Below are 23,315 nucleotides of genomic sequence, written 5' to 3'. Positions count from 1 at the left end.
TCCCTATTTCCATTGCCATGACTAGTTTCAGCTCTTCCTTCTCCCTTAACTCCCAGGTCCCATCTGTCGCCAAGCCCAGTCAGAATGTGCCATACACTGGCACATTCAACTCCACCGTCATCTCTGTGAAGTCTTCCCATTCCCGCCATTACTTGTTCCTTTATTTTGTACACATATTTCCTCACAGATCCTACCCTACTATCTTTACATACTGTATCACCCACTTATCTCTTCAGTAGATAGGGACCAGTCTTATTCCTCCTATATTCCTCGCACCCAGCAGAGAGCCTCAAATCAAGCAGATGTTGTGGGTAAATATTTGGTGTCACTATTTTCCTATTCCAATCCTGTCCCGTTTTATCTGGATCACTGTTAAGAGTCTCCTTCTGGGGCGCCTGGGTGGCTCAGATGGTTAAGCGTCTGCCTTCGGCTCAGGTCATGATCCTGGGGTTCTGGGATTGAGTCCCACATCGGGCTCCCTGCTCCTTGGGAGCCTGCTTCTCCCTCTGCTTCTGTCTGTCTGTCTGTCTCTCTCCTCCTCTGTCTCTCATGAATAAATAAATAAAATCTTTTTTTAAAAAAAAGAGTCTCCTCCTGACCTCCTGGGCTCTAGTCTTAACTGGCTACGTTCTCATTCTGATGTTTTTTTCTTCAAGAATTTCATGAGCATTTCATTGCTCAAACCCCATGACATCTTCCTTTTGACTACCATGTTGTTTACATTTATCTGCTTAGTTTTCAAAGCTCCTATCGATTTGGCCCCTTTCAAATAGTCACACCTTGATTTTCTCATGACACCCCATTTCCTCCAAAAGAGAAAAGCAATCTTGCAATTGCATCCTTCTCTCTTAGCATTTGCCTTCTAAACTGGAATGTTCTCCTTTTTCCCTCCATCACTGAAATCCCACCTTTTTAGAGAGAGAGAAAGCAAGAGAGGGAACACAAGCAGGAGGAGTGGGAGAGGGAGAGGGAGAAGCAGGCTTCCCGCCAAGCAGAGAGCCCAATGTGGGGCTCGATCTCAGGACCCTGGGATCCTGACCTGAGCCGAAGGCAGACGCTTAACGACTGAGCCACCCAGGCGCCCTGAAATCCCACCTGTCTTATTCAGAAATGCTCCTCCCGCTGCCAGAGACTCCATTGGTCTTTCTTGGACTCTAACTTTCTGCACCAAATAACTGAGCCTTTTCATGTGTGATCCTTAGCAACAGTCATTCTCCTGACATAACTACAGAATTATGCTCTGGGAGGGCAGTCATCACTTAAGATGCTTTTGGTTACAAGTAAGAGAAAAATCCAATCCAAATTTGTATAATCAGTAAAGGTTCACACAACTGAAGCATCTAGCTCTAGGCCTGCCTTCAGGAAGGGCTCAACAACGTCACCGAGAACCTGTTTTGCTTCGGTCTATCATCCCTTTCTCTGGGAATAGCTTCAGTGTCCCCAGAAGGCAGTCAGAGGCTCCTAGAACCGTGTACTTTCTTATTTATGTAGAGGAGGAAAGACAGAGTCTATAACCCAGGATTCTCAACACAGGTCCTGAGATGTACTCTGATTGGAGAGCCTGGGGAACATGCCCACGCCTTGCCAATCCCCAGAGCGGAGCCAGGGAGTGGAGTGTGCTGATGGACACACACTCTACCTGTGGAGCTGGAGGTACAGTCAGCCTCTTTAACCACGTGCACCTGCCAACGGTAACAGGAAGTGTTGGAAGAGGGGAACGGGTGTGAGAGAGACACCCACAAATATCCCTGCATACTTTTTTGGTATTCTCCCCTGAACACGGTGCCAGGCACGCAATTGGCACACAATGGCTGTCAGATGCCTCCAAATACCAGCCTGTCCCATGGATGTTCAAATGAGAGCAGAATCCAGACTTCTGTCCCCTTGGTCACCAGTGTCCACTCCCATCACCCCCCAAGCGGTCGCCACATTTCTGCTCCTCAGCAGGGTCCTGTCTATTACAGACAAACATGCCCACACCTCTGGTTATTTTGCTTTAAACTACAGACAAATTCTATCTTAGAGTCCGTCAGCCAGCCAATGGCTCACCTAACCCAGCCTCCTGTCTGCACGGGATGGAGGCAGATCAATAGCCCTTAGTCTCTGTAGAGGCAGCGCCCTCCCTCACAGGACTCTGCTGGGATTCACGAGGGCCTCTTCCAGCAGTGGGGAAGCCTGAGCTTCGGGGAATTGAGGCTGCGGTGACCTTTCTCTCCAAAGCCCCCCTCCCCGTTTCCTCGGAGAAACCCTCTGCCCGCTTGCCCGGCCCATGCCCCGCAAGGCGCCCGCCACCTCTCTGCACATGCTCAGTACACTCAGTCCACAGCGTTCCTGCCGGCTCGCAGCCGTGGCAGCCGGCTCGGCAACCAGCAGTCAGTCGGGCTGAGGCCCTGAGCCCCAACTGTCAGAAGGCTGAGGCGGAGGAGTTTGGGGCTGTGGGTAAGTCCCCCTGGGGTCAGACCTGTGGACTTGGGCAGGAGCTCTGGTGGGCTGGGGCAGCGAAGTGTGATCTTGGGCCCCGGGAGGCGCGTCTGAACAGGTCTGTGGAGGACACGACCCTGGGGTCTCAGCTGGGGCTAGAGTTAGTCCTGGAGGTGACTGGATTAGGAAGGGAGTCTGTGGCCTAGATTAGGGGTCGGTTTGTTATCAGGGTTAGGCCAGCCATATTTGTGAGGGGAAGTACTGTTTTAACCCTGGGAGTCCTTACAACTGGGGAGGAGGAAAAAACTAACGTATATTGAGCCACTGATCAGCCAGGTGCTTTCAGTATGTTATCTGCACCATAACTGAAGTGCGTGGTGACGTGAGCACGCAGCTGGCGGGCTGTGGAGGATTTAAAGCTGGGTTTCTCTAAAGTCACAACACTTGCTTTTTCAACCCCTCCCCTATCTCCTCAGCTGAGGTTCCGGAGGCAGGTGATTCAGAGAACAGCCTGAGCCGCTGTGGGAGCAGGTGGGGTCTGCTAACTGTGGAACTGAGCCCTGCACCAGCCAGGTGCCCTCTGCTGGGCTGGGGGCTGCAACTCGGGTAATGGCGGTGCTTGTTCTCACCTCGTTTCTCCTCCCAAGGCCACGGAATCCTCTGCAGGGCCTGGGACGCCTTTGCCCAAATACCGCAGTGTGGCCACGACCCTGAAGTCCCCTTCCAGGACTGGCGCTGCTCCTCCTTGGGGACTCTCCTTCACCTGCCCCTTTGCCATCCAAGCACCTGGCACAACTTGCTCTCCAGGTACTAGTCTCGGCTCCTCTGGCAGAAGTGATGAGCACCCCTCTTGTTCCTCTCCGTTCTTGGCTCTCGACAGTGAACCATGAGGGAGACAACTTGCTTCCTGCAGAAGCTGGAAGGGTTCTTCACCGTGTGGGCTCTGATTTGCTCATGGTATTCTATCCCTCCTGTCTGAACTGTGCTCCTTGTAGCACCTTGTAGAAAGGTGGCAGATGTCAGAGTTGGCATGTGAAGAGAAGGCAGTCAGGTATCACCAGTTAAAGAGCTTCCACCAACTATGAGACTAGCCCTGGCACCACATGAGAAATTAGGGTTTCTGCAACCAACAGCTAAGGCGAGGTCTCTGGGTACCTCCTCAGGTTTCCTCAGTATCCCTCAGTGATCCTGGCCTTTCCCGAACCGAATCCTTGGTGGGCTGTCTAAAGTGTGATTGCAGAAGGGAAAGGAAGCTCAGCCCTCAAGCATACACATGTGGTGTCAGTTCCAGGGACTCACTTATGTCCAGGCCACTCAGTTCCGTCTGCCCAGGTTAGGGACATACCAGCTTGAACCCTTAAGAACCTGCTTTCTAGATTCATCTATGTGGATCATCTTTTTTTTTTTTTTAAGATTATTTATTTATTTGACAGAGACACAGTGAGAGAGGGAGCACAAGCAGGGGGAGTGGGAGAGGGAGAAGCAGGCCTCCTGCGGAGCAGGGAGCCCGAAGTGGGGCTCGATCCCAGGACCCTGGGATCATGACCTGAGGTGAAGGCAGATGCTTAACAACTGAGCCACCCAGGCGCCCTGTGGACCATCTTGTTTATTTATTTATTTTTTTAAACATCTTTTAAAGTTTTTTTTTTTTTAAGATTTTATTTATTCATTCATGAGAGAGATAGAGGGGGGGAGAGAGAGAGAGAGAGAGAAGCAGAGGGAGAAGCAGGCTCCCACAGAGCAGGGAGCCCGATGCGGGACTCGATCCCAGGACCCTGGGATCATGACCTGAGCCGAAGGCAGACGCTCAACCATCTGAGCCACCCAGGCGCCCTGGACCATCTTGTTTAAAGCCAGAGTTCAGCATCCCTGCCTCCAGGTTTCCCCACAAAGTAAACAGCTTCTTCAGAAAACCCAAACCCTGACTCAACAATCCCTCCCCACCACTGCACCCCCACTTTGGTCCTGTCCACAAACCTCTCCAGGAGTAGCTTCTCCTTTTTCCTGTCTCTCAGCCCCTTAGCCAGCTCCTCTGTGCTTTCCCTGCTCAAACATGTCCTCCTCCCTTCTGACCCCATAGCACCAAGCACCCTTCCCATGTCACTCCTTTGGTACTACCATCCAAACGTGCATGCCTCATCCTCGATTCCCACAGACTGCCTTTGGATTTACCTCCCCAGTGCTCTTTCCTGGTCTGCTGTTCAGTCTCAGGACCAGCATTAACTCACTTGACTATATCCAGGCTAATCACAATGACCTTGAAGCAATTCTCAATCCCCAAATGAGAGTTCCCTTCACTGTCCTCTCCTTCTGCCCCTTCCAGCAGTTTATCTTGTCTTACTGGAAGTCACAGATCGCCAGCCACTTGCTACATGGATTTCTGTTCCACACAGCCTTCTATGTCATATGCACACTGTGGTCCTGCTCAGATCTGTGAAATGCATTTCTTGATGTTTTTAGGGCTTGGTCTTCTCCACTCCCTAATTCCATTTGCTTTTTCCCAGATATGCATCTTACCACCCGTGTCTCCACATGGCTGACTCAGCATGGCAGGGGCCTGGCTGGTTGGGAAGAGTTGGAGATGCTGCTGACACATGGGTCCTGGCAAGAAGGGGACCAGATGGCTTTTATTACCAGGCTCAGATAAAGGCTGCTCCAGAGGCAAGTTCTTCACATCTCCCAGCACACTCCTCAGAGTGGCCTGTCAATACTGCTATGCCTCAGCTGTGTGTGCCCAGCAGGATAGTTTCTTGGATAGGCACACATCGTTCAGGGCCAGGTTCTAGAAGGGAAATGCAATGGCGGTGAGTGTATTAGTTTGCTAGGGCTGTGTAGCAGGGTAGCACAAACGGGGTGACTTAAAGAACAGAAATGTATTGTCTCTCAGTTCTGGGGACTGAAGTGCAGGTGTTGGCATGTTGGTTCTTCTGAGGGTTGTGAGGGAGAATCTGTTCTACATGCCTTTACTAACTAACTTCTGGTCTCTTGCTGACCATCTTTGGTGTTCCTTGGCTTATAGAAACATCACCCCAATCTTTGCCCCACCTTCACACAGTATCTTCCCTCTGTGCATGTCTGTGTCCACATTTCCCCTTTTTATAGGAACATCAGTCTTTGGATTAGGCACCCACCCTATCAGCCTAGCATGACCTTGTCTCAACTTCTTATATCTGCAATGATCCTATTTCCAAATAAGGTCACAACCTGAGGTACTAAGGGTTAGGATTCTAACAGATGCATTTTGGCGGGGGGGGGGGGAATACAACTGAACCTGTGACAATGAAGAAAAGAGTGAAAAGTGCTCTGTTCAGGAAAATTCAGTGTGTTGAATGATGGGCACCAGCCTAAGGGAAAGAGAAACAGAACATGCCCACATGCACGTCTCTGCCTGTACACACACAATCCTGGTCCCCCACATGTTGGGAGCCAGGCCTGCGCTTTACTTCCGTGGCTGCTTCCTTCTTTGGGGTTTTTCTCTTCTCAGAGTCAGACTTTGTGACTGTGGATTCATGGAGGGAAGACTAGTGTGAATTCCAAAAAAAATGAATTATAGAATTTCCATTCAAAAGTCATTTTGTCGTTTTCAAGGAACTAGTATGTGAATCCAAATGAAATAGTAGCAGAGTTTTGCTCAAATAATAGGCTGTCTAGTGATTAAAGTAATTTGCAACCAGACTGTCTCTTCCAAGTCATACGGAGTTCTCGAAAGAGCTTGTACTTTCAATTAGCTTCAAGACTTCTCCTGCCCTCTCTTTTACGACGTTCATTTGCTTTGTTGAACCTCTGCTCATTGCTGTAATGGCAGGTGCTGAGGGCTGCCCTCACGTTAGGCCACAGCTCCTCCTTGCCTGTGCGGGTCTGTGGACGAATACACTATCTATCCCTGGTTGGTCTTGGACACAGCGACAACACTTTTCAGAAGTGCTGGGAGGAGGGGGAGTACACTGGAGAAAGATCCAAAGGACCCAGGTTATCCCTGGGAATTGCAGGCCAAATACATAGAGGAGCACAGAAAAACAGGAAGAGTCTTCCTCTTTCTCTTCGAACAGGAAAAGAATGGCAGAAAGTGATACACAAGAGTTGCCGAGGGCAAAAAGAGGTAGAGGGAAGAGCACCCACGCTACAGCTTGCCTGTCTCTGCTACAATCAGCTCTAACAGCATCTGTCCCTGTCCCTTCTCTTGATGGCCCTCACTGTTTGTAAAGAAGGCCCTGGGTCTGGTTCTAGGGCATTGCGGGGAACCACGGCGCCCCCTGTTATACTTCCACACGCCAGATCTTATTGTGTTTTCTTATCCACAGCTGGAGAGACGGGGCGCCCTGCTTGTGGAATTTGAGGTTCCCCTCGTCACAGACCCAAAGCTGCCAGCCCAGCGGCAGAACGTGGTCTTAGAAGATGATGTCATTCAGTTCTTGCCGTCCACGTAATGCTTGCTGCGACCTGGGGACACGGTGCTTGCCCCCTGGGAGCCAGACCAACAGCGGTATGGCCCTAGCACCGTTCTCTTGGCCTCAGAGGCAAGAGACCCCCAGAGAGGTAAGGGAAACAGCTCCGACCTAACGTCCCCAGGCGGAGCCAGGCTGGTAGGAGAGAGCAAAAAGTGTCTTAGAGGCAAGCTGAGGGTCGTAGAGGTGTCAAAAAAAAAAAAACCTTACCCTGACCTCACTGATATGAGGAATTCTTAATCTCAGGAACAAACTGAGGGTTGCTGGAGTGGTCGGGGGTGGGAGGGATGGAGTGGCTGGGTGATGGACATTGGGGAAGATATGTGCTACGGTGAGCGCTGTGAATTGTGTAAGACTGTTGAATCACAGATCTGTACTTCTGAAACAACGCAACATATTTTAAGAAAAAAGAAAAAGAAGAAGATAGCAGGAGAGGAAGAATGAAGGGGAGTAAGTCAGAGGGGGAGACGAACCAGGAGAGATGATGGACTCTGAAAAACAAACTGAGGTTTCTGGAGGGGAGGAGGGTGGGGGGATGGGTTAGCCTGGTGATGGGTATTGAGGAGGGCACATTCTGCATGGAGCACTGGGTGTTATGAACAAACAATGAATCATGGAACAGTACACCAAAACAAATTATGTAATATATGGTGATTAACATAACAATAAAAAATTTAAAAAAAAAACCTTACCCCCTCACTTGCAGCTTAATCCTGGATGTGGCAACGGACAGATGAATCCTATCTTTCAGATTATATAATACCTTTCATCAGAGCAAAAATAGCCTGAAACTATTATGTCTATGTGGGTTAGCTAACCTATGGTATGATGAGGTTAAACTGGGGCCACACCAGTACTCATGACTGGTCCCGCATCAAGTTATCCACGGACTGGGAGAGTCCCCTTCTGCAGGGCCAGCAGTCAGCATCATTGCAATTTCGAGAATGACAGGAGGCTTCTCTTTCCCCATGAAAATCGAGCCCGGGAGGTGCATGCCAGTGCCCCGCGAAGTGGCAGTAAATAGGGAGCCAGTGAGGGAATGTTCCTGGCAGGCTCTCCACGGAGAGGTGCCCTGGAGGAGGCCGGCGGAGCAGGGGGCTGCACTGAGGTTTGCTTTGGGGGCTAGGAGAACCCTTGTCTCATGATATAGAAGAGATAATTTTAACAAAATGTTGCTCTTTCTGTTACATAGCATCAAAAGAAGGAGAAATTACTGTTCACTTCTGGAATGGCAGGACAGCTAGTGTGTCTAGAGGTGGGGTCAGGTGAGTGCCCCCTCCTGTCTGGAAGAAGGCTGTGGGGAGGCCGCACAAGCCTTCAGTCGAGGAGCACGCTGGCGCCCTCCTCTGGGCCCCTTGCTGCTCTCCACTTGGACCGGCTGCTGGATGGGTCACCAATGGGCTTTCTCCGGGCACTCTGTTCCTGTGTCCTCCCTGCGTCCCCCAGGCCTGCTGCCAACTGCTGGGCCAGGGCTGCCTCTGCCCTTGCCCCTTGGCTGGACCTACCTGGTGGCCTCTAACCAGGGCCAAAGAACATCCAGAGGTAGAACTGAAGCCCACAGCACCACGTTTGCCCCTAGAGGGTCCTAAAGAAGAGGAAAGAGGGGTGCAAGCTCCCCTGGGGGTTTCTTCTTCTTCCTCTTCCTCCGAAGAGGATTTGGAGAATGATCTGCACGTTAGCCTCCCCCAGAGGCTGATGGTGGACAGCACAGTCAACACAGACCCCATCCTTCTTGAGAAGTCTCCAAGGAGGCAGGGTGGCCTATGCCAGCCTGAGTGGAGGTATTGGAGGAGAAACGGGTCCCAGCCGCACCCTGGGAAGCCAGGTATACCTTCTTGTAAGGCAGGGCTGGGGGCCCTGCTCTCTTCCCTCCCATGTGTCTTGTAGGGATCTCATGCACGCATCCCCCATGCTAGGATTGGAAGTAACACTTAGGAGTGTGGCCATATTGAAGGGGAGGCTGTGATAAAAGGGAAATAGTAGGTTTCCATTTGAGCAATAAAACCCCGTAAGAGGGGATGGGCTGATCTTCATGTGAAGGTTTGCATCCCTGTTTAACAACCCTCTTTTCTTCACTAGTCTCTACTGACAGGGTGCTGCCTTTGTCTGTATTTGCCTGCCCCCCACCCCCTCCTTTTTCTCCGGGGGCCCTTGATTTTTCTCTAGATGAATACTCAAAATGCCTTCAGGTGTCGATTAGAGTCTTCAATGGCCCGAGAGGCACAGAAGCTGGTCTTTAAACATTCATTGGTCATCAGGCCCTACTCTCCCCTGGTCCCCTTAGTAAATCAGAGTGGGAAGAAGCAGGGCACTGCATCATGCTGCTCATTCCTTACGAGAAGGGGAGGCAGTGCTGTTGATCAACAGCCATCCCCATCTTCACCTTGAGCTAAGAACCCCGTGACGCCCTCAGGTTTAGAAGCCGTGTACCACTGACATGCCTCATGCCTGTCCTATCTAAATTCCCAGCAGGGCCTGGACAGAGCAGAAGCCCAAGTCAGCAGGCAGAGGCAGCTGGGATAAGCCCAGCCGTAGACTAGATTCCTGGGGCCCTGGGGTCACTAACCGAACATAGAGTGAACTAAATGAACATTTAGTTTGGGGCAGGGAGGCTGTGTGGTTAGAGTACCACTGCTAAGGGCTTAAAGATCTCCAGACACCACCCACACTGGGACCCGCTGTGGGTCCCTGTTTGAAGCCACTGGCCTCTTTCCAGGACAGCTGCTCAGCTGAGGGACCTCTTAGCCACGAGGATTTCACTCTTGCCCCAGGGGTAAGAACTTTGTTGGTCTTCAGTTCCAGAAAGTTGAGAAATTATTTCTACACCGAGAGACCGTCTTGGTGACTCCCGGACCCCTGGGCTTTGGTGGGGCATGGGGGTGGACGGGTGGGAACGGCATAAGCTGGCTGCTCTTGTACTTTATAGGTGTTCCAGACCTTCCTTGGCTTTCCAGGTGTGGGATTCTCCCCCTGCCCCACGGAGAGAACTGGAGGAACAAGAAGTCAGCTGTGTGCAGCTGAGCTCCTCCTCCCCTCTCAGAGAGGAGCCTTTGTATTGAAAATACCAAGCTGGGCAGGATCTTGGGCTTCTGGGAGACGGTCATGGATCTCATGGCGAGAGGCTGTGGGAGGTGCTGGCAGAAGCTACTAGGAAACAACTGTTCCTCTCAGATACACCTGCCCTACAGGTGATACTATCAAGAAAATGGTGCCCAAGCCTAGAGATATCATGCTAAATTCGCCATAGCTTCCACTGCCTCCTGCTTCAGCAGACTGGAGAAAGAAAAGCGGTACCTACCCCACAGACAGGAGTCTGAAGGGAGCAACAGAGAAGCACCAGGCTCGGCCTCAGGGGGGGATGCCAGAGGGGTAACCAGAGGGGCCATGGTGCTCACACAGGTTTCAGGCACCAGCTCTGCGTTCCCAGTACTGTAGCTTGGCTCCCCAGCATTCCATCTGGACTGGTTTCAAACCTGGTTAAGTCCACACCTCTTTTTCCTAAGCACACACTGCTCGTCTCCCTCCACTGCCCAGCCACCCATATTCAGTCTCTCTTCCCACCACATTTCAACAGATCCACTCTAAAGTTTTGTTTCCCCCCTGCCCCGCCAAAAATTCTAGTAATTGCCCGTAAAGAAGATAAATATGGTACCTTCACGTACTTGGTCTGGTTTTCCCTTAGGTACTACTAAGATCATTTGTCATGACCCAGGCAAAGGTTAATTCTTAGAGCTGAACCATGAGGATCCCTGGACCTACCCTCTGCCAGGTCCCAGGCCTGTGTGCAAAGCTATGGAGAATATACTTGTGTCGGAGTGTGGAGAAAGGGGCCATCCCTGGCCCTTGTCGTGGGGGCAGGGAGGCATTGTGTGCCACAAGTGACTAGTGAGGATGAAGTGCAGAAAACCGGGTGTGCACCAGCACCGGAAACAATGGCAAACACCAAAACTTTCCTTTTCTCCCCCTCCAGATTTTGTTGCTTTTAGGGAAACATGCTGCTTTGTTTCTCCTAATTGTGCTTGACGGCCTTCAGTCAAGTACTGATGCCTGACGGTCAGCCTTAGGCTCTGCCTCATGACAATCCTCTTGTGTGGTTCCCTCTGCCCTCCATGCTTCTTGTTACTTCCCAAGTTCCCGTTTGATCCCAACCTAACAATTCTAGGAAGGCCAGGTTGCTGGCTGCCCGCAGTTACTTTGCTCTCCTCCTGAGCTTATGACTGAAACAGGATTTAATCTGTAGTTTTAAAAGCCTGCAAGAGGATGGATTCCTGTAGTCCTTCCTTTTCAGATTCTTTTCCTACTCCCCAGGGAGTCACATCTCCCATTATTTTATTTTTGCCTCACACCCAACCTCTTAAAACCTTGCCCCCCCCCCCCAGCTCACTACCTCTTCTTTGTGATCAGTGTGATTTATAAGCTCCTTTGACAGATGGCAGTTGGCCACCTTTGCTTCCCCTGCTGGCTGTTCTGAAAGTCATGTCTGATACCTTCTCCCATCTAATTCCAAATGTGGTTATCAGATAAAACCTATCCAAAAAGTGTAATGGCCAGAAATGACTAACAAACTTTCTCTTTAAAAAGAGCAGTGGTAGGAACTTACAGTTAGATTCTGGCATCCTAACATAGTTCCACTTCAGTCATCAGGACCAATCCCATGGTGGCACATGCAACGTAACTCACTGAATTTGGGGTTTAGGAACAAGACATGGAACCATCTGGAGAGAAAAGAGGGGCAACAAACAACAAAGGGTACAGAGTGTAGTGCTGGGGAATACGAAGGAGCTGGTCCTGGAAGCAAGCGGCGTGAAGCCACCACAGATCCTGCCAGAGGACGGTGAACACAGAGAATGGAGTCCGGGAACAGCGACCCACCAGAGGGACCAAAATGCCCTCAGACTGAAAGCCCCGAGGAGCCAGGTAAAGCAGGATGGCTGGGAAGGGGCTCCTAAGGACTCCTCATGTGGTTCTTCATGCCCCTTTTGAGAATGAGAACTCCCATGCTGTCTTTTCCCAGGAAAATGCACATACCCACGATTTTGCATTCCATTTCAGAAGGCTTACAGAACCCACAAAGCTGATCACAGGCTTCTTATGGAGGTAAGGATTCCACTTAAGTGACACTCTTGACCCTACGGTGATGGGCATGGGTCTGCCTGACTAGGCCCTCTGTCCGTGGGAGTCCGTTCCTCACTAGGAACACTAACACAGCCCTACTCAAAACTTGGCCTTAATCATATAAAACGCTGGCGTTTGTCCTGAGGAAAGACTTGTCACGTTCAGAATGAGATGAACTACCAGGCAACCAAACTGGCCAAAGGCAGCTCTGCTGTTGGCCCAGTAGCTTCAAGGAGTTCAGGGCACATCACGACTTTTTAAGATCAGTGACTTTTGATACTTAAAATTACAGTCAGCATCAGACTCTCGGGATTTTTTTTTTTTCTTATAGGAAGCTAAAAGAGCAGTGGTGGTAACTACCTGAGGAGGCGCTACTGAGTGGCTGCCAAGTTGTCCTGTGACGGCTGGGGACAGAGCGCAGGCCACACGTGCTGGGCGCACAAGCAGTGGCATTCTCACACGCTAGACTTGCCTGCAGATGAGCGTCGTGAAGGCACCTGCCCTGAGGGGCACAGGAGCCCGGTGGTCCTGGCCAGGACTCCCTGCTGGGGGGCGGGGGGGGGACGGGGGGGCTCCAGGCAAACACATCCACAGCCTGTCGCCTTCTCATAAACCTACAGCTGTCCATGAGCAACACTGTTTCACCTCTTCATGCCCCAATAAAAAGGAACTCATTTCCAAAATCGCTCCCTTTATTATCATAAGTAACCTTCACCTGGAAAGTAAGCAGTTAAAAACTATTGAGACAGCATCATTACAGTATGACTTTCAGCAGAAAGCGGGGGTGGGGGGGCTTCTAGACGTTTAAGTTAAAATAGGCACTGAAAGAGACAAACTCCAATTCCCAGGAAGGCTGACCCTCTACAGTCAGCCCTGAAAGTAGGATCACTGGGTAAATATGTAAAGAATAATATGGTGACTTTATTCTTCTAGCTACTTAAAAAAAAGGTGATGGGATAGCCATGATGGTCCACGTCATACAGGGAAGACCAAGTCCACACTTTGTCCCGAGTCGACTGCTACCACCTGAGTCTTGGTTAAGTCATTTGTACCCACAGTGACAGAATAGGTCCCTGGATATACTTCTATGTAGAGGTCCTTAGAGGTGTTCTCAGCCTGCAAGGAAAAACAGGTATTAGCCATTGAGAGACTGTAGGTCACGACGCCAGCAGGCCACCTCTGGGTGCCAGGGGCGCAGTGGGATGAAGCACTGGGCTGGAGACGGAGGTCCTGCTTTCAAGGCTCAGCCTGGCCAGACAATAGGAATGTCATTAGGTAAGTCTCAGCCCCTCCTGTGCTTGTTTCCTTATTTCTAAAGCTGTGGTAATACCTACTTCACAAATAAGCATGTATGTGAAAACACTTGGCAAGTGCTAGAAACCTATACGAACATGAAGGGTCATAAAAGGGACACTCCTAATCGTGGTAGAAAGAGAGTCACTTGGTAGAGGGCAAGGCGAATGATCATTGTTTTGGGGCTCTCAAGCAGACAGTGGCACCTGTTAGCGCGGACCAACAGTAGCGACAAGGCGCCATGGAATAATGAGTCTTTTCAACTGTGCTTTGTTTGCTACATTCATGATGAAGATGAAATATTCTTTTCTCCAAAAGCTGAGCACACTATGAATAGATTCCATTTCGTCATGCAGCAAGTCTGCGGGCTGGCCAGAGCCTCCCTTGGAGGACTGGTTCTCCTATAATACAAAACACTGGAAGCTGGAGTTAACGGAAAGATCTGTGTTTAAAGCTGTGCTGAGCACTGACTGTCTTCCAAGGACAGACTTGACACATGGCTGGGAAGTGGGTGGAAGTGCAGGCAGAGGAGGGGTCTCCGTTCAAAAGGCAGACAGAGAAGTTGCAAACCAGAAAAGAGCCTGTAATTAAGAGCCAAAGCTGCTACCCCACAGCTGGGGACCCGCCGCCCCTCCCACGTGCTTCCTCCATGCTTGCTCCTCCAGGCAGCGGTGTCATCTCTGCCACTACACCCGGGGGACAACAACAAATTACTGGCCAGCAAACTCCACCGGGAGGAATAAATGGTAATATTTACACTTTTATGGACTTCCTTCCTGCCTTCCACCTTGCACAGATTTAAAGCCAACTTTTTCCAAAGCTGCTTTATGTTCTATCCTTTCATGCCCAGTTATTGCAAATTTGGTCTCCTTATCATTTACTGACATGAATGTAAATGACTACGCCAAAACTATTTATTGGTCTTCAACTACGTAAGTACACAAAGGTAGATTTCAGAAAATACAGCCGTATCAGAATTGCAGAAAGCCAAGGATACTTCATTTGTCTGCATAAGAGGAAACACGGGGGATAAGATTGGCATCTGTGATTCCAATACCATGAATATCAGGAAGATTAGCATCACCAAAATCCAGCAGGTATGGGAGGCATCTTGACCTAACTTATGTACCAGAAGCAGAACATTCTTAGTTGTTATTAACTCCAGTATATTCTGGGTCCTGGCTAGTAGTGCACTGTATACAAACAAAGATTAAGCCAACTATTGCAGAAACATGCTGGAGTTCCTTTCCTCCGAATTCCAGCCCTTCCAAGTTCCCAAAAATTCCCTGGGTTCATGAACTGAGTACTTCTTTATCCTAAATGAAAAAAAACCTCATCACTGTGTTTTTAACAGAGAAACATTTGTGGAAAATGAGGACAAATCCTTTCAAATGTTCTGGAACTCGATCTAACCAAATTTACATGTTTCTGAATTTCAGCAATGGTTTTCACTTTGTAAGCAGGAGGGTCAGGCCCCTCCTGCTGCTTGAACAGATGGTGAAATTCCAGCAGAACCCAGTGTCAGCCCAGCTGAGCTGTAGGAACTGCAATGTGAATACTTCACATTCTTTCCAACCACAACTATGAGTTCAGGCACAAAAAGTATCCCTTAAGCTTCAAGTGAAGGAAGGATATGAGAAAACATAATTTTACACTGAATCCAAATGCTGTACTCTCTCAAGAGTGAAACATCTCAACGTAAAAATACCGTGGATCTGGGACAAAGGACCCTAGAACTGGCTCAACTGGTTCATGGAATGGCACTGGTGGTGAAACCCAGAATGAGATCTGTACTCACAGGCTGGGACGCTGCTGACACGTGAGAGATAACTCCAAGACCAACGGAGGTGTCTTTTCTCTGAAGAGACAAGAAACACTGATTAGCACCCAGACTTTGACTTCTGGATTATAAAGAAAAACTTTCCCTTAGTTTATTAGGAACTAATAATTGTTCTGTCGGTTTCTTCTAAGTTGTCTCCTAAGTTGTTAAGGCTTTTAGTGAATTCTGTGAGGTATTTGTAGTCAGAGGTTTACCGTGATGACTTTTTATATTTCCATGGCCTTTGGAGTCAAACAGACCTGAATTTGAATCCTATCTCTTGCTTTACTGAAAAGGGCAAATTAAGTTCCCTAGGCCTTAGTTTCCCAGTCTACAACATGGTGATACGAGATTGGAGATTTAAAGTTCAAGAGTGACTGATACTCAACAGGCTCTCAGAAAACAGAATTCTCTTCTGTGCTTCTCCCAGGAGTCCAGGTACTAGCGGGGAAAAGCAGAATTCCCTTTAGAGACACCAACTTACATTTTATAGGAAGGAATGGGAGGGCAGGAATGACTCTTACCCACATGTAACCCCCTTGGGGTCAGGCCAGAAAAGGGAACCCAGGCTTTGGGCTCTGGCGTTGCTCCATACATCCCAGGCCAAGAAAACAGGAGGGACCTTCCAGTGTGCACCCAGCCCTCATTCACATCCCTGGGGCCACTCTCCCATCCTTTCCCTAGACCCATAGGCCGGAAAAGTCAGGAATCCAACTTGTGGATTAGACTCTGAACTTAAGTTTGCTATCTTTGAGTATAACTAGGGGGCGTTTAAAAAGGGAAAAACAAAACAAAATAACACACCTACTCTCTTCAAAAACAACGATGAATTCCTAGTGCATCAGTTCAACAAGTAAAATCTTGGGCTTCCCCAGAACAGGTGGTAAAAGACAGATAAGTTTGTAGGGAGAGGCCTGTAATTGCCTGTTACTAATACTAATAGTTTATTTCCTAATGCTCTAGGAAAAGAATTCTGTTAAAAGAGAGGGAGGGGAGCTGAGGGCACAGCGCGGACAGCTGAGGATACATACCTGGCCGTCCCCACTGTCCCAGCACCAGTGCAGCCCCGACTTCCCTCTGTGATACCGAGAGACATGGACCGCCCCTCCTTCCTCCAGCACAGATGAATAGTATCTCTACAGAAGGAACGGGAAAGATGCTGGGCAAGCAAATAGTCTGGTCAAATTTTCAAAAAAACAAAAAACAAAAAACAAAAAAACTCCATGACTTAGGGAAAGTATGGTTAAGGAGGGAGGCGACAGAGCAAAGGTGAATTACCTGCTCCCTTGACAGGCCTCTAAAGTCATCCAACAAATCTGAGCCCATGAAAAGCGGCTGCAGAGAGGGAACTGCATTTGGCACGACTTTGCTGCCATCTGTGGCCTTTGTAGGGCAAGAAGTTTGGCCAACCAACAGCTAGGCAGGACCAGGCTCTCTGCCAGGTTAAAGAATTTTCACAACGTCTTCATCCCAATGTCAAATACATATGCCCTTCCATCTCCTCTCATCACAAGTTCTGATGAACTGTTCCATGGTTACTGTCCAAGTTTCAGACAAGGACAAGGGAAGAGGGGTGCATCTCTTTGAGATTTAGAAATACAACAGGAAATGTAACAAAAACTCAAGAGCTAGGCAACCGATCTCCCCATGCGGAGGGGAGGAAGAGGTCTCTAATTTAAGGAGAATAATCCAAAGGATCAGAAAGCAAATTACATTTTTTCTTGCCTACTTCCTTCCTCCCCCTCGAAGTTAACCTTAGACTTGCCCCTGATTATGACTAATGATGAGGACATCACAAGTCTGCTTGTTTTGAACATAGTGTACGGACAGTGTTTAAGGCATGAGACCAAAAAAACGGGAAGCTGGGGAAAGCACTTCAGGACATAGGTTTAATAATGTATTTTGGGCGCTGCTTCAAAATTGTAAAGGCAGACTCAGAACACTGTTCTTAATTCTATCTCCAGAAAGCCCAAGGGTTCTGAGACTCCATTCCAGAGTGGAAACTTGAACTGAAGTATGGACCGAATATCAAAATGAAGAACACACCAATTTGCTAAATCTCAGACCAAAGACCACTGTTATTCCTTTTAGTGAACCATGAACCAAAATGTTTCAGTTGTTCTCTTCACACCATTTAACAGAATAACATAAAAATATTCTCTGGACCATATCTCATTGATTGGAATCCTGTTCTCGGAGTCATAGGTATTTTACAAAAGATGTAGAGAGATTAGAGATTTTTTGAAATCTTAATATATGAAATTGAAAAGCAGGACAGAAACAAGGTATTCTCTTCCTTCTGCTTTGTAGACCAGCATCCTTATAACCACAAAAGAATCACATCATGTTGAGGCTCAAAGAGACCACAGAGTCTGCTATAACTCCTAGACAACAGAGTACCTTCCATGCAGGGGATTTCCCTGGATGCAGGCTGGCCTGCCTTCACCATTCCCTCAAAGTACTTAAAGATGACCTTAGCATGCGGTTTTGAGAAGGGCTTTATTTGTACACCCATTTCAATGAATGGTACCCAAAATTTCACGTAAGTCCCTCGTGCTATAGTTTATGACAATTTTCTGGTATTCATCTCTCAGTGGAAACCAAAGAAACAGACTCTAAAGGCTGGAAAGCACTTTAGAGATCTTCATTTTATGACAGGGAAGCTAGGCTGAGTGGGACTAACTGGCCCAGTGCATTATAGCCAGTAAGTGGCAGAACATGGGTCTGGTTCCTGGGAGGCTGCTCCTGCCATTAACTCACACCACCACTGGGGAGGCACTGCATCTGTTCCACATAACCACCTTGGTGGCCAACAAGTGATACGGACTCATAGAGACATATTTAAAAATTGCATTACTGGGGACTTGAAACAGAGGTTAAATTCTAGTTTAGGGATATTGTTCCAGTACATTCTGAAACCCAGAAATGCTCAGTTCCAGTTTAGAGCGAGCTTACTCATGTTTTTTAACTTGAGTTCAGTTCAAAGTTTAAAAAATCCCTAATATCTGGACTTGATTGTTTTGGAATTCAGCAAATAACCTCCCCCCCCCAACTAATCTGAAAACAATAGGTAGGACAGAAACCTTTTGTGGCTTGTTCCCTGCTACATCCTCAATAATACCTACAGTTATACGTTCAATAAGTACCTGTTGAATAAATTCTAACTTGGATTTATCACCTGGTTTAAATCCCTGTTTACAATCTAACCATGAAGGTGGGGCAGGGTAAACGGGTAGTCTCCAGATTCTCCTTAAATTCCACAAAGATCCACTTTGTGGTCCATCTGCAGGTGGATGGGGGCATGCTTTGGCTTATACCAACTTACCCCACACTGACTTGAAGTATAGTCCATGAATTCTGCCATTGTTCTGAAGGAAGCACTTAGGGTTGGTTGTCTTTCTTCTCTCTATTTGAATAAATGGCAAATCACAGGTGAGATCTGGTAGTTCCTACTGGAGAATGAGGTCAATTTGGGAATAGCATCTTTTTTACTTTTCGAAAAGCCTCTGCAAGTTTAAGTAAACAAGAAGGATCTTACCGAGGAAGAATTCCACTCTAAAAAGGAATAAACAGACACGCAATTTATCCAGGACAAAGAAAGATGGTAGCATGTAAGAAAGTAACCAACCAGGGCCGAGCACTAGCGGTACCGTAAACTACACAGTAAGAACCTGTCCAATGTCAAGAATTTTCAAAGGACTTTTCTGTTCACTGTCCCGTTACTTTACAGCTTCCGCCAAGAGCTGGATCAGGTGCGTGGGTTCGGCGTGCCCCGGTTGCCAGCAGGCCACCGCGGAGCGAATGAATGGGCTGGTCCCCCAGCACTGGAGCCCTCACCTCTCCCAGGAGCAGGCGCTGGGGGCCAGCTGCGGGCCGTCTTTCTCGGTAGGGCCGCTCTCGGGAAGTGACCCCCACGCCGCTTTTGGGAAGCTCCCGCGAATGCCAGTCCACCGCCCTCCTCTTGGCCCGCTCCAGCACTTCTTGGCCCAGCCTAGCCGTGCGCTGCAGGGCACGTCGGTCCACCCCGTTCAGCGCCGCGGCCGCCAGACAGTTCTCCATGTCTCCCTGCGCAGGCACATACACACAAACACCGGCCGGTCAGCGGGCCGCCGCGACCCTGCTCCAGCTGCGGGTCGGAGCCCTAGCCTCGACCTCCCTGGCGACCACCGCCCCGGGCTCTGCCCTTAACGCGCTCTCCAGCCGGCGCCCGGCCGGGGGCGAGCGAGTGCGCGCAGATCCCCTCCATTTCCGTCTCCCCCTTCCCTCAGTGGGGGGCCCTCACCAGCCCGCTTCTTTAGGCGCATGCGCTCAGAGTTGTGTGGGAGAGTGGGCCTGTAGCACCCAGCGCCGGCGTAGCAGGCCATTGGCGAGGGGCGGGGCCTGTGGCCTGCGTCGGTCACGCCTTCTTTCTGCGCCGGGCCGCGGCCCCTACGCGCCGGTTGCCGGGCTAACTGTCGGGCGCAGGGGCGGGGCCTGGCGGCGTGCGGGGCGTGGGGGCCAGAGTCTAGCTGGCGGCGGGGGGGCGACCTGTCTGCTCCTTCCGGAGAGCCCCTGGGCTGTGGGCGTCGCCCTTCGCGGTGGTCTCCAACGCCAAACACGGTGGAGCCGGTGTAAAGTCAGGTGGTCTCCGGTTGGCCTAAGAAATTGTGGGGGATTAGACACCTGCCTCCAGGCGACTCTTGCTGCCTGGTTTATATCTTGGAATATCGCTATTGTAAAAATCCCTTTTGTTTGAGGAAATGAGTAGGAGAGGTCAAACAGTGCAGCTGCCAAGGTGGCTCTTGGAGAAGAGTTTCGCCAGGCGGCTGTGGGCAATGGGACGCCCTCCGCCAGATGGCAGCTGTTCAGGGCCTGAGGGGTGCCTGAGTTGTCTGTACAGCCCCATAATCCTCTCATGGCAGCTTCCTCACTCCAGTGGGAAGGACGGACTCACACATTTTTGGAAGCCTCTTCTAGGGGCTGGAGTTGAACCTACCTTTCAAGAATAGTTGCACCACATCGTTACCTTGCACTTCACTCCTACACGCCTCTGGGTTATCTGATAGACCGTATAGCTCAAGGTCTCGCTGCTAATTAATGACTTTGCTACCCGACACTGCGCACAGCAAAGCTTTGATGTTCAGGAAGAACCCTTTTAAGGGATACTGCTCAGTGGGGGTCACTTTAAGGGACGCTAGGAAATCTTCAACGCTGAGCGAGTCTCCTCAGCAGTTGGCTTGATCCGCAGTTCCCGGGCTACCCCAGGATACTACTGCGACCTCCGTCGGCATTGTTGCTCATTTCCTGCTCTCCTCTCACGGAAAGAAATTGAGTAAAAGTCTTCATTATCATGGGGATATTTTTTTTTTTAAGATTTTATTTATTTATTTGACAGAGAGAGACACAGAAAAAAAGGGAACACAAGCAGGGGGAGTGGGAGAGGGAGAAGCAGACTCTCCGTGGAGCAGAGAGCCCGATGTGGGGCTCGATCCTGGGCTCATGACCTGAGCCGAAGCCAGACGTTTAACGACAGCTACCCAGGTGCCCCATGGGGATATTTTTCATAAAACTTTTCCTTCAGTAATGTTTATCAAACGCCTCCTTCAGAACATAGTGGTTAGGCGCACAGGGTCCCGAATATCTAGTCTGGTGATCTGGGTTTGAGTTCAGACTCTGCCACTTTTTTGCTGTGTGATTGTGGGCGAATAAGTTACTTAACTTCTTCGAACCTCACTTTTCCTCTTCTCGATACTCAGGGATACCAAGAGTACCAATCTCCTGGACTGTGAGCTTCTTGAGAGTGAGGGCCATATCTGTTTTGTTTACTGAGTTTAAGGTGCAGCTATTATTTCATCTGTCACAGAAGGGGCTAAAAATAGCTATTGAATGCAGTGAATTAGGAATTGAGTTGCTGTAAGCATTTTGTGAGAATTCCTTGAAAATGCTTAACACAATGCTTTGCAAAGAGTAAGTGCTCCACAGATTTAGCTAGCATTATAATGCTCCAAGCACCATCCTAGGACTTGTGGAGAATAGAAAGTGAATCAGGCTGAAGCAGAATAAAAAAGAGAGAATGATGCACATAAAATCTGTAATGCTAGGAACCAAATATTAAGATTTTGTTCATAAGCTGTTGCTATAAGATTAATACAAAGTATTATGAAGCTTAGAGGAGAAAGAGATATCATTCAGTTGGGGAGATCAAGAAAGGGATTTTTAGAGAAGGAGGCATTTGAGCAAAGTCTGGAATTATGGCCCAGGAACTAATAAGAGAAGAGATATTTTAAATACCTGTTAACTGCTTTTATAATGAATGTGGTTGGGGGTGAGACAAGAGTTTGTTTTTCTTATTTATGTATTTCAAAATCCTGGCTTCATAACTTAGCTGAATCTGTGTAACTCTGAACAGATTATATAACTGTTCTCTATCTCAGTTTTGTCACCTTTAAAATGGAATAATAATAGTATATCCTAAGGTTGTGAGGATCAAATTAATACAAATAAAGTGCTTTGAATAGAACTTGGCACATAGTAAATGCTCAATAAATATTAGCTAATATTATTATCTTAATCAGACTTCAGCCTTGTCTCCCAATATGTCCTCCCTTACCTGATACTATGTCATTACCTCATGTCACTTGGCTCTCTTCCCGAGGATTCTATTACTACCTCCCATCCCAATTCCATTCCAGCTGAAGCCTTACTTTCTTTTTGTCAAGTCAACTTTTTGAAATCTTCTGCTATTTCCAGGTGCAACCTCTGTTTCCATGACTTTTTTTTTTTTAATTTTGAGGTACTTATCTCAATCTGATTTAAATTATATGTAGTTATGGTTCATTTCCCCCCAACAGTTTATGAACTCCTTGAAGGTGGAAATTGTTCCTAATTTATCCCTAAATATCCAGGGCTTGTTAAGCAGTATGGGTTCAATAGGCATTTGTTGAATTTACTGACTTAATTTTTTATTTAAATAGATCCCTGTTAGACCAGATAAGAGTTGGCTTCTTAAAAAAAGATCTACCTACATACTTTAATGAATATAATGAATATTCAGTTATAACTAATTTTCCCAGAATTTAACATTTAGAAATATATGGGAAAGAAGATGCTTAGAATGAAACTAAAGCCTAAAGACTGACATGAAATTAAGTCTTTGCATTTATTTTTGTATTTATAAATATATTTATACATTATAATTTCAAGATTTGAACCTTAAACCACAAAGTGAGAGAATCCTTTTTCTCTTTTTTAAGATTCAATAGGAATGATGATGAAACATGACCTACAATCAGGCCCTTTGTGGATCAAACACAGCCCAAGCCAGGTGCTTCTTTAAATGGTTTTTGTTTTGTTTTTTAGAGTGAGAGAGAGAGAGTAAGACTGGGGAGGGGCAGAGGGAGAAGGAGAGAGAATCTTAAGCAGGCTCTGCACTAAGCGTGGAACCCGACATGGGGCTCCATCTCACAACCCTGAGGTCATGACCTGATCTCAGAGTCCAATGCTTAACCGACTGAACTACCCAGGCATCCCAAGCCAGGTACTTCTTAAAGAGACTTGGAAATGGAACAGCAAATAGAGGGAGGGCATAGGATCAGGAATGAATTTGATCATCAGTGGAAAAACAAACTGTTGGTGTAAGTCTTCCCTGATTTCTCTCTTCACAAGGGTAGATACATTACAGAGAACACACAGATGTTGTCTAGGTTATATTTCGGGGAATAGATGGGTTGGAGGACATCTTTATTCCTGAAATCTGAGGAAAGAGATTGGTGCTGTGTTTGGGACTTCTTGAGGAGAAAAAAAGTTTAGTGAAGAGCAAATGTAAATTATGTTTCTCCACATGAAGAGGGCAAAAAAGGGTTAAAAACTTATGATGTAAAAGTGGGTATCATGCCAGAGTTAGACAATGATTTATACTGTACATACCAGAGAATGTATAAATCATTTTATTTGACAGGTGGTATTTTTATTTCTTCAGCAGACTTAGGAAGCTTTAGAATCATTACAGCTTTGTAAAGTAGTATTATAGACTGAGTCATTAGATCATTCATTTTGCCTGATTACATCAACCCATTGGGTTTTTGGGGAGTGAAAGAAACTCATTATCAAAATTGTCATCTTGATTATACAGATTAAAGAAAATGGATCAAAGTTCTGAGAATTAGGTTTCACAACCTGTTAAGAAATTGGAAGTTAAAAAATTGATTGCAGAGCAGGAATGATTAGGGAAAAGTTTTGTCATT

At 48.0% G+C, this 23,315-nt stretch overlaps 3 protein-coding genes across 5 annotated transcripts in view; 2 read left to right on the top strand and 1 right to left on the bottom strand.

Moving 5' to 3' along the window:
* The first annotated feature begins 1,622 nt into the window (after positions 1-1,622).
* On the top strand, positions 1,623-12,523 carry C11H11orf16 (chromosome 11 C11orf16 homolog). The gene is given in 9 exon segments (XM_027577891.1): positions 1,623-1,691; positions 2,346-2,594; positions 3,069-3,167; positions 3,170-3,228; positions 4,926-5,082; positions 6,723-6,957; positions 8,059-8,691; positions 11,563-11,783; positions 12,313-12,523. Coding segments are annotated over 9 exon segments (1,755 nt in total). The 3' UTR covers positions 12,346-12,523.
* Positions 12,524-12,655: 132 nt separating this feature from the next.
* Positions 12,656-19,523, bottom strand: AKIP1 (A-kinase interacting protein 1). The gene is made up of 6 exons (XM_027580642.1): positions 19,376-19,523; positions 18,931-19,158; positions 18,419-18,499; positions 16,125-16,229; positions 15,073-15,132; positions 12,656-13,097 (listed from the first exon to the last, which is right to left on the bottom strand). The coding sequence occupies exons 2-6, from the start codon at positions 19,150-19,152 to the stop codon at positions 12,957-12,959; spliced, it is 609 nt and encodes a 202-aa protein (XP_027436443.1). The 5' UTR covers positions 19,153-19,158; positions 19,376-19,523; the 3' UTR covers positions 12,656-12,956.
* A 75-nt stretch (positions 19,524-19,598) lies between these two features.
* Positions 19,599-23,315, top strand: part of DENND2B (DENN domain containing 2B) — a 172,114-nt gene continuing 168,397 nt past the window's right edge. For 2 of the 3 annotated variants that reach the window (XM_027578978.1, XM_027578980.1), the window contains exon 1: positions 19,690-19,713. The gene's annotated coding sequence lies outside the window, so the exon portion shown is untranslated. Of the gene's footprint in view, positions 19,714-23,315 lie in introns of all 3 variants that reach the window. The other variant, XM_027578979.1, reaches the window with a different exon arrangement.

Source organism: Zalophus californianus, chromosome 11, assembly GCF_009762305.2.
Source record: "Zalophus californianus isolate mZalCal1 chromosome 11, mZalCal1.pri.v2, whole genome shotgun sequence".
Lineage (NCBI taxonomy): Eukaryota > Metazoa > Chordata > Mammalia > Carnivora > Otariidae > Zalophus > Zalophus californianus.
Note: the sequence above shows the minus strand (reverse complement) of the source record. Positions and strands in the feature narration are given on the sequence as shown.

Excerpts from the sequence above, each read along its gene's own strand:
- AKIP1 (XM_027580642.1), bottom strand. The coding sequence starts at position 19,152 with ATGGAGAACTGTCTGGCGGCCGCGGCGCTGAACGGGGTGGACCGACGT. Across the intron at positions 18,500-18,930 it reads AGCGCCTGCTCCTGGGAGAG|AGAGAAGAAAGACAACCAAC; the intron begins GTGAGGGCTCCA and ends TTATTCAAATAG. Across the intron at positions 13,098-15,072 it reads TGTCAGCAGCGTCCCAGCCT|GCTGAGAACACCTCTAAGGA; the intron begins GTGAGTACAGAT and ends TTTTCCTTGCAG.